General features: G+C 36.0%; 1 protein-coding gene across 1 annotated transcript; it reads left to right on the top strand.

Moving 5' to 3' along the window:
• Positions 1-1,828: 1,828 nt before the first annotated feature.
• LOC124169646 (trypsin-1-like) lies at positions 1,829-9,308 on the top strand. The gene is made up of 7 exons (XM_046548299.1): positions 1,829-1,889; positions 2,622-2,707; positions 5,204-5,292; positions 6,946-7,084; positions 7,751-7,864; positions 8,682-8,816; positions 9,071-9,308. The coding sequence occupies exons 1-7, from the start codon at positions 1,844-1,846 to the stop codon at positions 9,215-9,217; spliced, it is 756 nt and encodes a 251-aa protein (XP_046404255.1). The 5' UTR covers positions 1,829-1,843; the 3' UTR covers positions 9,218-9,308.
• Positions 9,309-15,494: the final 6,186 nt, after the last annotated feature.

The raw sequence follows: 15,494 nt of genomic DNA on the forward strand, positions 1-15,494 counted from the left end.
GGAGAGACCATATTTGCTAAGATAAAACACATGTATTTAACATTATAAAACGTCGAAGAAGTCACCTGATACCGAGGCCTAAGGCTAGTAGGTATGATAGATTTTGATAGTTGAGGAAAAGACTAGAGTCGAAATAAGACAGAGAGATCCATCAATTATTCACATAATACACACGAAATATGATATCACCATTAATTTTACTTAACTCAATCTCGATGGTCCATTGGCATTCGGAATCAAACCACGGCATTGTCTGCTTAGGGCAGATAGAGTAAAATTTCAGAGTTAACGGTAAAATCTCTATGAAAACAACTCGCGACGAAAAATAAACGTCTTTACTTCTCCGCAGTACTTCACACAAGTACTAGTCTTATTCTTAGTCCCAGTTGGGGTACATTCGAAGAGTAATTATACACCAAACTATCGAATTAGCTTCAGAGCAGCTATGAGCTGAGAGCCACAATGAACGCAAGTGTATGTAGGTATGTGTATATTTTGAAGGCCTTTTTTATAAAAGCTATTATTTGGAAGGAAAAGATTATTTGGAAAAACGTTCGACTAACTGTGTCGAGTTAAAAATATGTAGAGAAATAAAACAATTTCTTGCCGAAAAAAATATATTATATTAAAAAATTCACGTACTTATCAACCACCCTCGTAAAGCCTAAACAACAGATGGATTCAAATTATGGACTGGTTCCCCTTCTTGAACGTAAGTTAGTTTAAGTAAGTTGACCCCTCAAGATAGCCTCGTAAGGCTGAGACCGACATTGAAAACGCACCTACATAATCGTTATGAGAAATGGAATAAAATCGTTCATTTAATATACATCCAATGCATATTATTTCATAACCCTATTAATATATATAAGTCACATCCATATATTATGTCTTCAGTATTGCGCTGGGAATTTAAATTAAATCGATATTTAATTTTGCCTATTACAAGAAGCAACATTTTTTTAAAATATCTATGGCCATAGTCAGCCAATCAGTCCCAATAAATGATCATGTATTATTTCATTTCATTGGCTACACGCAAGTGCCAATAATGGACCTGTTTAACCTTAAATTCTTAGAATCATTTGCAAACTTATTAGTTTTCAAGACGTTAGTAATGTTTTCTACTCAATTTTGGACAGTTTTTGTACCTAAGCAACTACAAAAAATTTAAAGTAATGATGAAATCACGTACATTCGCATTCGATAATACCACCTAATAATCATATATAGAGGTAAATATAACCCTAACAAATTTCTGGATTCACAACATTTACCAACGCATTTTTTTGCGTAATATAATGAACTATTTACATATCGTAGGCGAAAATTCATTTGCTTGCACTGTTTTCTAATGGTTACCTAGCCCACAAACATTTACAGTAGAACTGTACGGCATAAACAGACCAAGTAGGTCAACGAACTCGAGAAATCTCATTGAAAGCGACAGCTGATTGAATAAATTAACTAGACATGGTATCAAGTCCACAAATATAGATGCTGAAGATAAGAAAATCCTTCCATTTGAAAGAATGCAACGATGGGGAAGGCCATGATTATGGAAATCCTTATCTATTTCACGGATACTCAAGGTGATATCGCAATGAATTTTCAATATTTCTAGATTTAATAAAAAAAAACGACGGGAAACCCATAAACACCGAGGTTTCAGAACGCAAAAATGATACCGCGGATTAAAAATAACTCGCAATATTTATCACTATAACTTGAGGACATGGAAGAAAAAAATTACGCAAATCATCAGGCTCATGATTCCTTTATATAGCTCACTAGGTTTCATAGATTTTCACAGATCTCTCGAGGGACTCTGAGGATAGACAACATGTTCCGCTACTTGCTTCTCTGCTGCCTGGTGGTGTGTGCTCTAGGTAAGTACAGACAGACGTTTGGCCTATTAGAAGAAGATAATTTTATACTGATATTTCAATCAATGGAATATAAATTTGAATTACTCATTTCGGTAACGAAATATACTTCCTTCCAAGTTAGCATAGAAAGTCTAATATATACTGCACTATATTTGAACAGTGCACTCGAAATTTAACGAAAATATTAAATTCGTATTTTAAAATAACGAAAACGGAAAAATAGTATTAAGAGATATATTTTTAAAAGAAGGTATGTTTCATTTCATAAACATAAACTCTGAAAGACAATAGCAGATCAAACAAAATATGTGAGCGAGAATGCAAACATTAAATTCGATTCATGCTGAACATTGATATTTAACCCAAATCTAAACTGTATATCTTGACCAAATTTAACAAATAGTTGGATACTAGATGCTTATTAGGCTCAAATGCATAAATGCAAAATAAACAATGCAATTGACTCTGGATACAAAATATTTGAAGAAAATTTAAAACAAAACACTTTCGGCGCTAAGAAAATTTAGCGATTACATTAAAGAAGGTATTATATTTTTGAAAAAATTGTAAAGAAATATTAAGTAACATGCTAAAGAATTTGCACCTTTCTCGCACATTGCAGCTATTTATTTCTAGATTATTGCCAATTCATAAACACCGATGATGTTACGTTAAACCTAAGACACCTTCTTTTTCGAACCGAATGATTACAATATGTTCAATTTCTTTCAGGGCGCGCTCCCAAATTGGTGCGTCCGAGATTCAGTGGAAAAATCGTGGGTGGAGAGACAGCAGACATCGAAGACTACCCATACCAGGTAAGGCGAAAGACCGTAGGCATAAGAAGCGTATGCAGGGCCATAGTCCAGAACCATACTCAAATATTAATCCTGATTTAAAGCACACTCGATTTCCACGTTAGTAATGCGATACTTTACTTGAGGCCTAACTCAAATGGAATAGACAATTCACACAAATTTCCATGAGAAATAATTCCCCTGAGTCAGAAATCGAACCAACCAACGGTTGTTCCGGACGAGGCTAACTCGCCAGGAACTTCCCATGTCCAATAGCGCAGAGATGTAGAGAATCGTCCTCAGATTCTCAAAATTTTAGCACTATTAAGGTAACGATGTACATATTTTGAAAGTCTAACAATGTTATAACATCCATAATGTATATAAAGAACTCATACTTCATAAAATATGGTGCCTTGAAAGGAATATATGATATTATACGAGAAACGGTAGCTGTGTTCTCGATGTTCATAGACATTTCGCATGAATAGAGATACGTGAAAATCGCTATTTCATTTTTATTTTATCGCAATAACAGTTTATCGCATTTTGTAGCGTCTATTTTTTATTTTCATGATGATGTAGATGACGATAAAATGTAGTGAAACGCAGTCATATGACAAAATACAGTATTTTAAATTATTATGTCGTAGAACAATAATAAATTAAGGAATAACACATATAGTTGCAGAGGTGTAGCTTGCCCACGCCCACTTGTAGTTCGCGGCCACGTAGAGTCCCAACCAACTAGCAGCTGGCCAGTCGCTCACATGCTTTACGCGGTAATTGTCGGCGGAGCATTTAAACTGCGCTATGCACAAAATGTACGACTTTTGCCGTCGAAAAGGTAAATTTGTGTAAAAATATCATATAAGACCAGCCATCGCATCTATGTCGCATTTATTTGCGCACATCGCAGCTATATCACATTTATAGCATTTGCGATTTTCACGCATCTCTACACATGAATTATCGTGAGAAAAAACCACGGACCTTCCGGTAGCGGCTTCTTGGGAGCACAGATTCCCTTTCGTTGCCATCCTTGATGGACCGCAAGGACCTATTAACTAGCACCGTTGAAGCTAGGAAAAATTGCCATAGAAATTAAAGCTAATTAAGCTTAGTGGTCTTCACAGTGGCTCGGTACAAAAATGTCCGTGGTTAGATTACCAGTCTGAAGGGACTTCTTTCTCATGGCATTTCTTTCGATAAACATCAACAAAATGACTGTAAAAATAACGATTTCTGTACCTGATGATGTCGCCTCTGCGACAAAACCGGTCGTCTTGAATAAATCGTGTGAAAAAGTACCATAACTTTTTATTGTTTATTACCATTATTATAACTAAATTAATATTAGAGCCCCATTAGCATTTTCGGTCCAACAGAAGCGATAACATAAGAGAGATATTTTGCCGAATGGATAGATATGCGAATTCCTTTTTCCCCCAAACCATAAAGGACTTTACTAGATGCAAGTCGTAATTTCGTTAGAGTATTTCCTTTTTATGTTGACATGGCTGGTGTCCTAACACCCCTGCCACACGTATTTTAGGCGGCTTGCGGGGTATGTAGATGTAGATTACACCGGTAAAATTCCGCAATAACTTCACAGAGATGGAAGGTGTGGGATAGGGAAATACCCTCACCGTCATGAAAGACGACTGGGTCCACTACTAATGAAATCATTACTTGATTTACCAACGAAATTGGAAGATTTTTCTATGAGAGGAAAAATACAATGATCATTTCGTCGGATAAAATGGATAGCTTGGTCAGCGCAATGGCCCGGAATGCTAATGGACTGTGGTTCGGTTCTCGGTCATAGGAATTATTTCTCATTGTAGCAATGTAAATTTCACCACCATTCAATTGGCAGGCTTTAAATAATACTTTGAATAACAAAATAATAATTGAAAAACGAAGTTCCAAGATGTCCCAGGATTCACAATACACTCTGTCCGTTTATGAGGGATAATGTAACCTATTGCGCTGAAATGACGAATCTACCTCGTCAGAAACTTCGGATGCGAAGTCGCACATTGATAAAAATAAATTAAATTTCGAAAATCTAATAACGAGTATACGTTCTGTGTATCACTTCATCAGATTTTTCATAATTTTATCACTATTTAGGAAAACAATATTGATATTTTGATAGTAAAACAATGTTAAAACATCCATAATGTACGTAAATGACTCATATCTCATGTAGTAAGACGCATTGGAAGGAATATATGATATTATACGAGAAACGAAAGCTATGTTCTCGATGTTCTTACGGGACTTCGCGAACAATATGAAGTAAATATTACTGTTCTACGTTGATAACTATACACAAAATATCATTTAAATACCTACCATTCCATTTAAAAATAACCACATAGTAAATAAATAGATGATAGGGGCACGCTCTTCAGAAAATAAAATTAATTAGTAGGAGTTAAAAACTATAAATAATTCCCCTTCTATTGCACGTTGAATTATTTTTAAGCAAGATTAACTTTCACTTTACAGCTGGTCCTTCGCCGTGGCGGATACTTCGAGTGTGGAGCATCTATTGTCAGTGAGACCATGGCCATTACTGCTGCCCACTGTACCGATGGGTGAGTAATATAGATTCATAGTTCCAACAAAATAATCTCCCCCACGATTTGCGTGATAACTATAGGAAATACACAAATATAAAAAGCACTAAGCACAAAGATAAATCCGCATTAAAAAATCTCCCTCAAATTTCTCGCACTAGTACCTACTAATATTTTTTTTATACATTCCAAAGCGTTGATGCATTAACAACAAGATTACTTTCATAACCATAGAGAATTTATGAGACTGGGGTAGAAGTTCCCCCTTTCGTTGACCCTTTCCAGCCAGATGTAGCCATTTGGCAACATGAGTTTACAATGTATCTATACCTCACACAGTGTATCAAATGACGTCCCCACCGGGTCTATTCCCTCTGTCTCCACTCTTGGATGTTAATATAGTTACAATAGTACTTTGTAGTCAAACTGATGTGTATCCCGATCACTTCACTTCTTCAGTCTGCCGGAATTTCTCAGGTGGTGTAGTTGGCAGTTTTTAAGTTCATATAGATCTCACAAAACCGCAGTTACAACCACAAAAAAATAGTTACCACGAGGTAGAAGTTTTTCTCTGTGGTTTTCATCCAGTTAAAAGAAATATTTGCAATAGCTTTCATCCAAGGTGAGTTTATATTGTTGTTGCCACTTGGCAACATTGGTCCTTATGGGCAACATATCCTGGAGAGCGAAAGCGAATTTAGTTTCTCCTCATTCTGATTTCTGATTCTGACAGTATGTTGTCATATGTCTACTTTGGGAACGTGGAGGCAAACACAACCACAATTGCCCAATGTTGCCAAAAAGGCAACATTTGTTTATTTTTATTAATAATAATGATAAATAGTGCAAATTAAAATAAAATCATTCTTTAAGTATGAGTTAACGAAAAATAAAAATTTTGATGGATTAAAAAAACTTGGGCTAGAAAGGATTAAACTCGACTGACGACGAGGAAACTCGATGTGGAATTTCGTTATAATCACACAAAATCAGTTGGCCAATTTCGCACGCTTGAATACCGTTGATGGTAAGATGAAATTATCGAAAATTTTACAGTTGAAGCAGTGCACGTTGACTGTGGAATTGACAACGTTTTTCTTTTTTTAAATTTCACTTCACATTCTAATAATTCGGAACGAATGAAAAATACATATGGTGCCATTTCACAGGAGTGTTAGCCTTGCATCAAGTTGTATTAATCTAGTCCTATCAGTACCATAGTGTGTTAGATGAGGTAAATGTGTTTCTTATTATATGATATTTAAAAATATATAACAAGAAGCGTTATCCCATTTACAACTAGATACCATCAACTTCTAGAACTTTCAAATCACCAATATACCCCTACAAAAACTACTATAAACTATCTATTCATCAATTCGAATAAAATCTATTCTTAACAAAACATGGTTGGAACAGTGCCTTTAATGGGATAGATATTATACTTATTCTTTCTTATTTCAAAACGAATAAAAACATACAGCGTTACTTCTTACAGCCCTTCTATAACAAGTAACCATCAACTATAAATTTAAATCACCACTACACGCCTAAATTATCACATTCACCTATCCCTTCAAAGCAATACGATTTGGTAGTAATATAAATCGGCCAAGAGAAATGACATTATTTATCCTTTTATAAATGAATACCTCGTCTTCCAACACTCAGGGCCTCTGCTGACGAACTCTCCGTGAGGGCCGGAAGCTCCGAAGTAAACTCTGGAGGAAGCATCCACCAGGTCACTAAGATCCACCAACACCCTGGATTCGATATCGGCGTTCTTGATGGAGACATTTCGATCCTGGAGGTAAATATAAAGCAGCACTGACCGCATTGCTCAAAAATATAAGCTCAAGATGCTTCTTTCCACGATTTGCAAATATATTATGGCAAAATGCGTCTATTTTCTCGTTCGAAAATATAGCCGCTCCAGTTCGGAAAATTGGGAGGTGCATAATTCGACGCCTTATAGCTGAACTTTTTTTACTGATAACAAATACGTGAACAAAAACGCAAAATTTTAACGAAAATGTAATCATAAATTTATAAACATTAAGTATGTTGTGTAAGGAAATATTTTCTGAACCTGACGGTTAACAGAATGGTTAACAACATATACTAGAATGGTGATTATTTATTATAACAAGAGAGGAAAACCACACCGAATGGAAAATTACAATATTTCTTTATTTGATTGCACTCATCCAAAGAAAACTGTGCACAAATTCAATGACTGAGTATTCCGCATCTGGCTACGTAAAAATATCAATGCTACCTAATAGCTTTACCATCTATGTATTTATAAAAAAACAGTCGGGTTCGATATTAAAGGAAATTATTAAGGCTGATTACAGAACGGAATAGATCTCGAAGGACTTTTTCGATGAATGTAAGCCTTCTAGAGAAAAAAATTCGCATTATTAAAAGTTGTAATTATTAGGAAATTACACCATTAGAATCATTCCTTTTCCAGGTGAACCCACCATTCCAGTTCGGCACAGGAGTACAACCCATTGCTCTTCCAGCCAGCGACATGGACGTGGCTGTTGGATCAAACGCCGATGTTTCTGGATGGGGAACAACCACGGTAAGAATATGACACTTAACAATACTGAAGAAATTGCGATCACGTAACACACCTCCTATTTATGCGGAAAAACAAAACTTTTTTTGGATAATTGGAATGACTTTCATCATAATGATCATGAACATTCGTCTCATAGCAAAATCATTTTGTCCTAATAACTTACTGAACAGGGGCCTTATTCACGAAGGCCTCGATTTTATCTAATAGGGGTGATAATTCTGAATACCACGCATCATTTTCTTATATTAGAAAAAATGTTCGTCGATACTAGTTTATAATAACTACCCCAATTACTATAAATTTGAAACAATTAACCATTTACCACAAATCTATGAAAATGTGTTTCAATTGGTTTCCCTAATCATTGAATATCAACGAAAAACATTCCAACTTACTTCTCTTTTCGGAATCCAACTGAAATTCGAGCGAGAAGTCTTGGGAAAAAGTAGAGCATTTCATTTTTCTTTTTTTTCATCTTAATGATCATGAACACATCGCCTCGTATACAATCATTTTGTCCTAATAAATTACTGAACAGATCACTGGACCACTCTCATTATAACATGAAGTACCGAATGTAAAACGTAAATAATAAGTCGCTACAACATCAAGAAAAAAATACCAAGTATCTCTACACATAATCCCTACTTACTCAATAATGATAAATTATATTTTCGGAATAAGTAAACCTCTTATGATTAGAATCGTCTATATTCCTGTCCCTATAGTGAAATTAATTCTGCCCACGGTAAAGTTCTTGAAAATTGTTAAGGAACACAAGCCTAATCTGGTCCACTATCTTCACTTGTTTACCCAGGAGGGAGGAAGCCTACCCGATCATCTCAGACATGTCATCGTCAAAGTTGTTGATCAGAATGAGTGTAACCAGGCCTATGGATCCATCACAGACAACATGATCTGCGCCGGTGCCCCAGGAAAGGACTCCTGCCAGGTAATTAGTCTTTCGTTCAACCAAATAATGAAAGCCGACTACGTTATTAAAACTTAGGTACAAGTATTCGACAATTTTTTCCGATTTATGGAAGAACTCGTCTGTCAAGCGGAAAGCTGTGCGAAACACCAACAGATACAACCCTAAACCGCCATGTTCTTGGGCCTCATTTATTGGAGTCCCCTTGGTTTGAATCATGGGTAACTGCCACCTTGTCTTCGTCTCTAATTCTCTACCTCCTTGTCTGTCTACAGGGAGACTCTGGTGGCCCACTTGTTGAAGACGGAAAACTCGTCGGAATCGTCTCCTTCGGTTACGGCTGTGCTGAGCCCGGATACCCAGGCGTCTACACCAGGGTGACCGCTCTCCGTGACTGGATTAAGCAGGAAGTCGGCCTGTAGAAACGTCGACACATCAAATTCTGTGATCATTTAATCTCATCTGTGTACACTTGTTCGCTAAATAAATATTATCATTATTATTTCCTTTTAATATCTGGTTTTATTGCAAATATACCCTCCCTTACTAGTACCCTCAATTCGTCTTCGTCTTCCAGGCTTCCAGAGAAAAGTTTCAAATTGAACAACAAAATTTCCAACGTAAATTTTTAAGCTAATTGGCATATTAACTAGCTGCTTACGGACGGCGAGAACTCTAGTCATTTTCCTCCAAAGAATTCGAACGAATGACAAAGATTCTCATAATTTAGGCGCGTCAACTTCAACAACATTAAAACATACAATTGCTATTTGGGAGCACATTTTCAGTTCTGTTCACAACTCATTAAGAATGGACTTATCGTAGTATTTCGTTGGTTAATATTATATTTTAAAGATAAGCTTTTTAACAATGTTTCAACGAAATGAATTTCAATAAATTTGGAACATATTTTAAACGTCCAAACCTCCTACCAGGTACGCCGTTCCTCTACATTTAAATACCCGTACGTAATGTGCGAAAACAATTAGGCACAAATTTTCGTTCCTACGCCAGTATTACATAATTGAATGTATCGTATTGGAGATGTAGATAGGTTTTGAGGTAGTAAATAAACAAATTACACATCGACATTATACCCCAAAAGGTGCCTCAATTGGCGTGGTGCCGGGACAGTATCTGACGACCCGAATTAGGGTACGTATATCAATAGTCTCGGGTTTTACTTCAGAATAAGGGCCTAATTATTTTCCATTAAAGATAGTACATCAGAGAGACCATCTTAGGTTCGACCGAGTCAATCATTGATAATTTTCGAATAGGATGACTGGACCCTATTTTCCCTAGGCCCTAAATAAGGCCATAAACAAGGCCTTATTTTCCATTTACTGACAATGAATTCAAATAATTACCGACGGGAAAAAAAACGTAAGATTTCAGGCACCTCCCGACTTACCCTCTCACAATTACGAAATTTAGCATACACATATTTCTCTTCGTTGTTAAACTTCCCTTTCCTTCGGTGAATATCAATATTCCGTTCGAAACTTTATAAACTACCAGCCTACCTGTAATTTCACTGATATAGGTCAGAACGAAATGCATGTTTAATTTGGTTCCAAAACAACATAAATGTGTACCAAGATTAAACAAACTAAATTGAAACTAACACACAAAAATTCACATATTGCAATTCTCCTGACTATTTCTTTTCACTTCGTCCATCGCTGTTTACTCGGCTTCTAAGGAAGCAAAGTCCTTTCATCAGTAAAATCTATTGCTTTCAGAGTTCAATGATGATCAATGAGAAATATTCTGAGTGATAAATATTAAAAGCGAATATTTATCATAGGAAATCATAATAAAACGTAGAGATAACTGAATCAAGTCTCGTAATAGTTTTCGCCATATTGGTAGAGTTCTAAAAGAATACAGGTAATGTATATTAAAGGTGTATCATGATAGAAAATAACTACGAATTACGATCCCGAAATATTATAACATATGTATTGGTGTGTTTCATGTACATAAATAAACTGTAGAAGGGATAAGAGGCAATGACTTCAGTCCTATTCGTTACTGCCTTTATTCAACTTAATATTTACCACTAAATAAGTATAAAAAAGATCGTTTGAGACGACTTTTCGGTTATAATTAAATTAAACATCGCCGTAGAAGGCGTCTACGCCGATTTCTCGTACACCTGTCCTTCGACGATGCCCCATGATGCTGCCGATATTTGTCCCTTCATCTTTTTAAGAGTTTTTAAAATCCCTATAGTCTAACCACTCATGCCATCACTTCCTCATCACTTACTTGGTCTCTTACCTTCCATCAACTTATTATCTGAATCAATAGCTATTTCGGGTCTTAGAGAAATACTCCATTTAATCCATACTAATACCGAATTCATAATAGTATTCGGCACGACTATTTACCGGAGTGGGATCCTCACCAGTTATGCATTTACTCCTTCGCTTGTATCTGATATCACATTATAACTAGTGATGGGTCGGTTCGATTCCCCAATTCTTCGATTTCTCGATTCTCGACCAAGACCCGGAATCGAAAATGAGTACTTGCAAAGGTGAAAAATCGATTCCGATTCCAGTAGTACTTGAAAGCGCAAATTTATACACGACCGCGTTTCCAACAGTGATTTTTAATTTTCGCGCCACGTAATCGTAATAACAAAACACATATCTTGTGCAAGTACTCGAAAATTTGAGTCGAGTAGTTGATACTCGACTCGAGCGTTTCGAGTAGCATTACGAATGTCGAGTAGTTAAGGTTACAAAGCTTTCGAGGCTATTAGGTCCAGCAATCTGTCGACAGAAAATGCTATCATGAAACTCATGTATTAATACAGTTTTTAAAGCCAATAAGTCATTCTAATACCTTGGCCTGGTGGTTTCAGTTTGCCGAATACACTATAGTTGTCGACGTGGGCACCGAATACCTTTACGCCAGCCGCGGCGGCCGATCGTCTTCCGACCCGGCGCACACTGGTCCTAAATCGGAAAAGCTGGAATAAAGTCCAAAATGACCTTTTTGGGGATAGAGACTTGAAAATTAGCGTAAATACTCATAAATCATTACCAGATATAGATTTATATGCCATTTCACATAAATACGACCCTTTAGTGACATACAGTGGCCCAAACATGACCAATTTTTCAATGCCACGCGAGATATCATTTTTCCTCAAAACATCTTTGAATTTATCCAGGTGGTGTTGCGTTGGTTTAAGTTTTATGGAATTAAAAACACAATATTCCTTTGACCTGGTGCTTTGCCTATACTTTAGATGACTTTTGAAGATTTTGGCTCTCATCTTCCTGGTTTTACAACGCAAAATGGCCGACCCATTTTTCACGTGAAATTTGACATAAAGTAGACATTATCTTTCGTTTACGAACAATATAACTCGGAAAATTTGAACCACAATATGAAGTAGGGATTTCTAAAGAGTACTAAGTAGAAATCTTGGAAAAAAAATTTGCGACAAAGGAAATAAGAGCGATTTTTCAATCGTGCGTCAAGGCTGAGCTACACGCCGCGGAACTCTTGAGGCTCGGAAACTGAGGCCGATTTTTTAAGTTTTTTAAAACTTAAGTCTTTAAAATCGTCATTTAATGCATGGATAATCGTCTTCATTGACTTAAAATACTAAACTGAGGATGTTAAAAAGGATTATGCATAGATCGACTTGACCGTTTAGCGCATTACTCGAGTGAAAATACTAAGGATTGGATATTTTTCGGAACCATCCCGCGCATAAGAAATATGGCTCGGGTATTGAAGTAAAGTGAAGAGACAAAGTCGGCGTAACCTGCTGCGTTCAGGTTCTTTCTTGAACTTAAAAAAAACAAGAGTTTTTAAAGTCGATTAAATGACGTGAGAAGTATAGATTTTTTTGGCTTAACAAAACTAAAGCTTAGTTCTATAGTTCGTTTGCTTCGTCCACTTGAATTCCATGAAGATTCAAGATCCAAAAAAAACGTTGATATAATTTTTTATAAAAATTCCAATGTTTCCAAAATCTTTCATTTTTGGAAGGAAAGTACTTTCCCAGTCACACAAGCGTGTAGCAAAAGGCAATTTTATGCAGGCAGTAATACTGTAACATGGAGTCGTCAAAACCTGCTGGCTGAGCATGTGGAATAATTGGTTTTTCTGCTTGAGAATTTGAAAGGGCCAAATATTACATGATTCATATACGTAGTATGTAATCTTTATTATAGCTGTGAAAATGACTGTACTCAGGGCTCTCCCTTGTAGTTAGCATACATATATATGGTCGACATATTACTTGGGGTCAATTAATTTCAATCGTGCCAATGGAACTAATGAAGACACATTAATTTTCATTCATCTCTTACTTCTGAAAATAACCATCAACGATCCTCATTATATTTTCCTTCTTACATTAGGCTAGACATTCATCAGAGAAAATTGGAGGAGAATATATTGTAGTATGCATTGCTGTATTGCCTGGTTCAGAAATTATCATACTCGACTCAATACTCACGAGTAATTTTCAACTCGACTCGAGATCAAAAAGTGCTACTTGCACATCGCTATTATATTCCGAAGGAGCAAATGCAGACAAGGGAGCCTGTGACAGGTATATGGTCAAGATCCAGTGATGCATTTGGAAAAGTACCCAAAGTCACCATAGCAAACACTGTTGAAGCTGAAGTGGAAGCTTAGTTATCAGAGATGAATGCACCACCAAATTCCTTCCCTGGAAAATACTGGGAGACTTGTATCTCCTATCCAAGGCTGAAAGTACTAGCGAAAGGTTTCTTGCCATACCGTCATCCACTGTTTTCAGTGAAAGACTTAAGTTCGGCATGAAAAATATGCGATGTAAAACGAAACAGGCTTTATCCTGACAGAGTGAAGATGCTTTGCTTTCTGAGCAAAAATGTAAAGTCTGTAAAAGGAGACTAAATTTGTGAGAAATTATTGATAATGATAAGATATTTTCAAAGAAAAATAGATTCTAAAGGAGATACTTTTATTTTAAATTTAAACATGAGTGCTAATATTCTAAAGTAATACCTATGAGGTAACACCACTTTTCAGGCATGTTCTGTTTCGAAATTTAGATATTATATTTTAATTACATAGTGATGATATGAAAGATGCCTTTGTCAAATGATTCTTTCACGGAGTAATATTTTTTGAAGTGGTGGTCTTATTGCCTGGAATTAAGTGATATTTTTCTTGGAGCCTATGGTGTCAGAATCGATGAAATCGGTATCGGTAGAATCGGAATCGAAATGTCAAAATCGGAATCGGGATCGGAATCGATAAAATTTTGGATTCGACCCATCACTAATTATAACTTATTAGAACTTGGAACCCTGCCTCGGTATTACAGTCAGATAAGTTTTAATTCTCTTAATTGACATTTTATTCCTTCCCTTATAATTAATTGTGCATCGGACAGCATTATTATTAATAGTGAAGGCCTGTTTACACGGTACATTAACACGCACGTGTTAATGTCCCGTGTAAACGCGAGAACGCGAGAACGCGAGAATGAACGCCAAAATGCACCCTGTAACCACCAAACTAGTACGAATGCATGCACAGAAGATAGAACCTTTTCTAATTAGGTTCATGCATTCGTACAATTTCCGTTCCGGTCCACAAAAATCATTCATACAAATATACATTATTACGTATGCGTTAATGTATCGTGCAAACAGGCCTTAAAGAGTCGTGATCATTTCACGGTGCTTTTTCGGCACGTGAAAGATAATATCAATAACCTGGAAACGCAGAATTGCACTCAAGCTGGAGATTTAAAAAGATGCTCATGCTAATTCTATAAAACGTAACAATTATCTTATCATTGCGGGGTTCCCAAGTTCTAATCTCTCCAATGTCTAGCTGAAAGAGGTAACTCAAGGGAATACCATTCGGTAATCAAGATCAGTACGTACACAAACAATGTTTAATATTAAAAGTGTGTTTATTCGAAAATAAATCGCTACGACCTACATAAATCAGTGGCTAAGGTCGGAAAGTCAATGATTTCATCCGGAGAATTTTAAATTACGCGACGAAATTTATCGATTACGTGTAACCCTTGAGGCACATGGAAGATTTTTGGCAAGAGGTGATTTTAAAAAATATTGGACGCTTTGATATGGCGTTAAAAAGGTTCACATTTCTATTTTTACATTAAGAAGCGTTATATTGACATAAATACCTGTAATTCCAAAAATGGAAAGTCTGAATGTGAGAGCTATGTTTACTGATCTCAAGTCGTGATTTAATAATTTGTTGCATTTTTTTAGTAGTTTTTATCCTTCATTTTCAAATCAACCACATTTTCAGTACATGATTTGAATTCTCTGCTAGCCATATGTCAAAGAGAGACCATATTTTCTAATATAAAACACATGTATTTAACATTATAAAACGTCGAAGAAGTCACCAGATACTGAGGCCTAAGGCTAGTGGGGATGATAGATTTTGATAGTTGAGGAAAAGACTATAGTCGAAATAAGACAGAGAGATCCATCAATTATTCACATAATACACACGAAATTTGATATCACCATTAATTTTACTTAACTCAATCACGATGGTCCGTTGGCATTCGGAATCAAACCACGGCATTGTCTGTTTAGTGAAGATTGAGTAAAATTTCAGAGTTAACGATCAAATCTTTATGAAAACAAATTCGCGACGAAAAATAAACGTCATGACTTCCCCGCAATA

The sequence above is a fragment of the Ischnura elegans genome, chromosome 12 (genome assembly GCF_921293095.1).
Source record: "Ischnura elegans chromosome 12, ioIscEleg1.1, whole genome shotgun sequence".
Classification (NCBI taxonomy): Eukaryota; Metazoa; Arthropoda; class Insecta; order Odonata; family Coenagrionidae; genus Ischnura; species Ischnura elegans.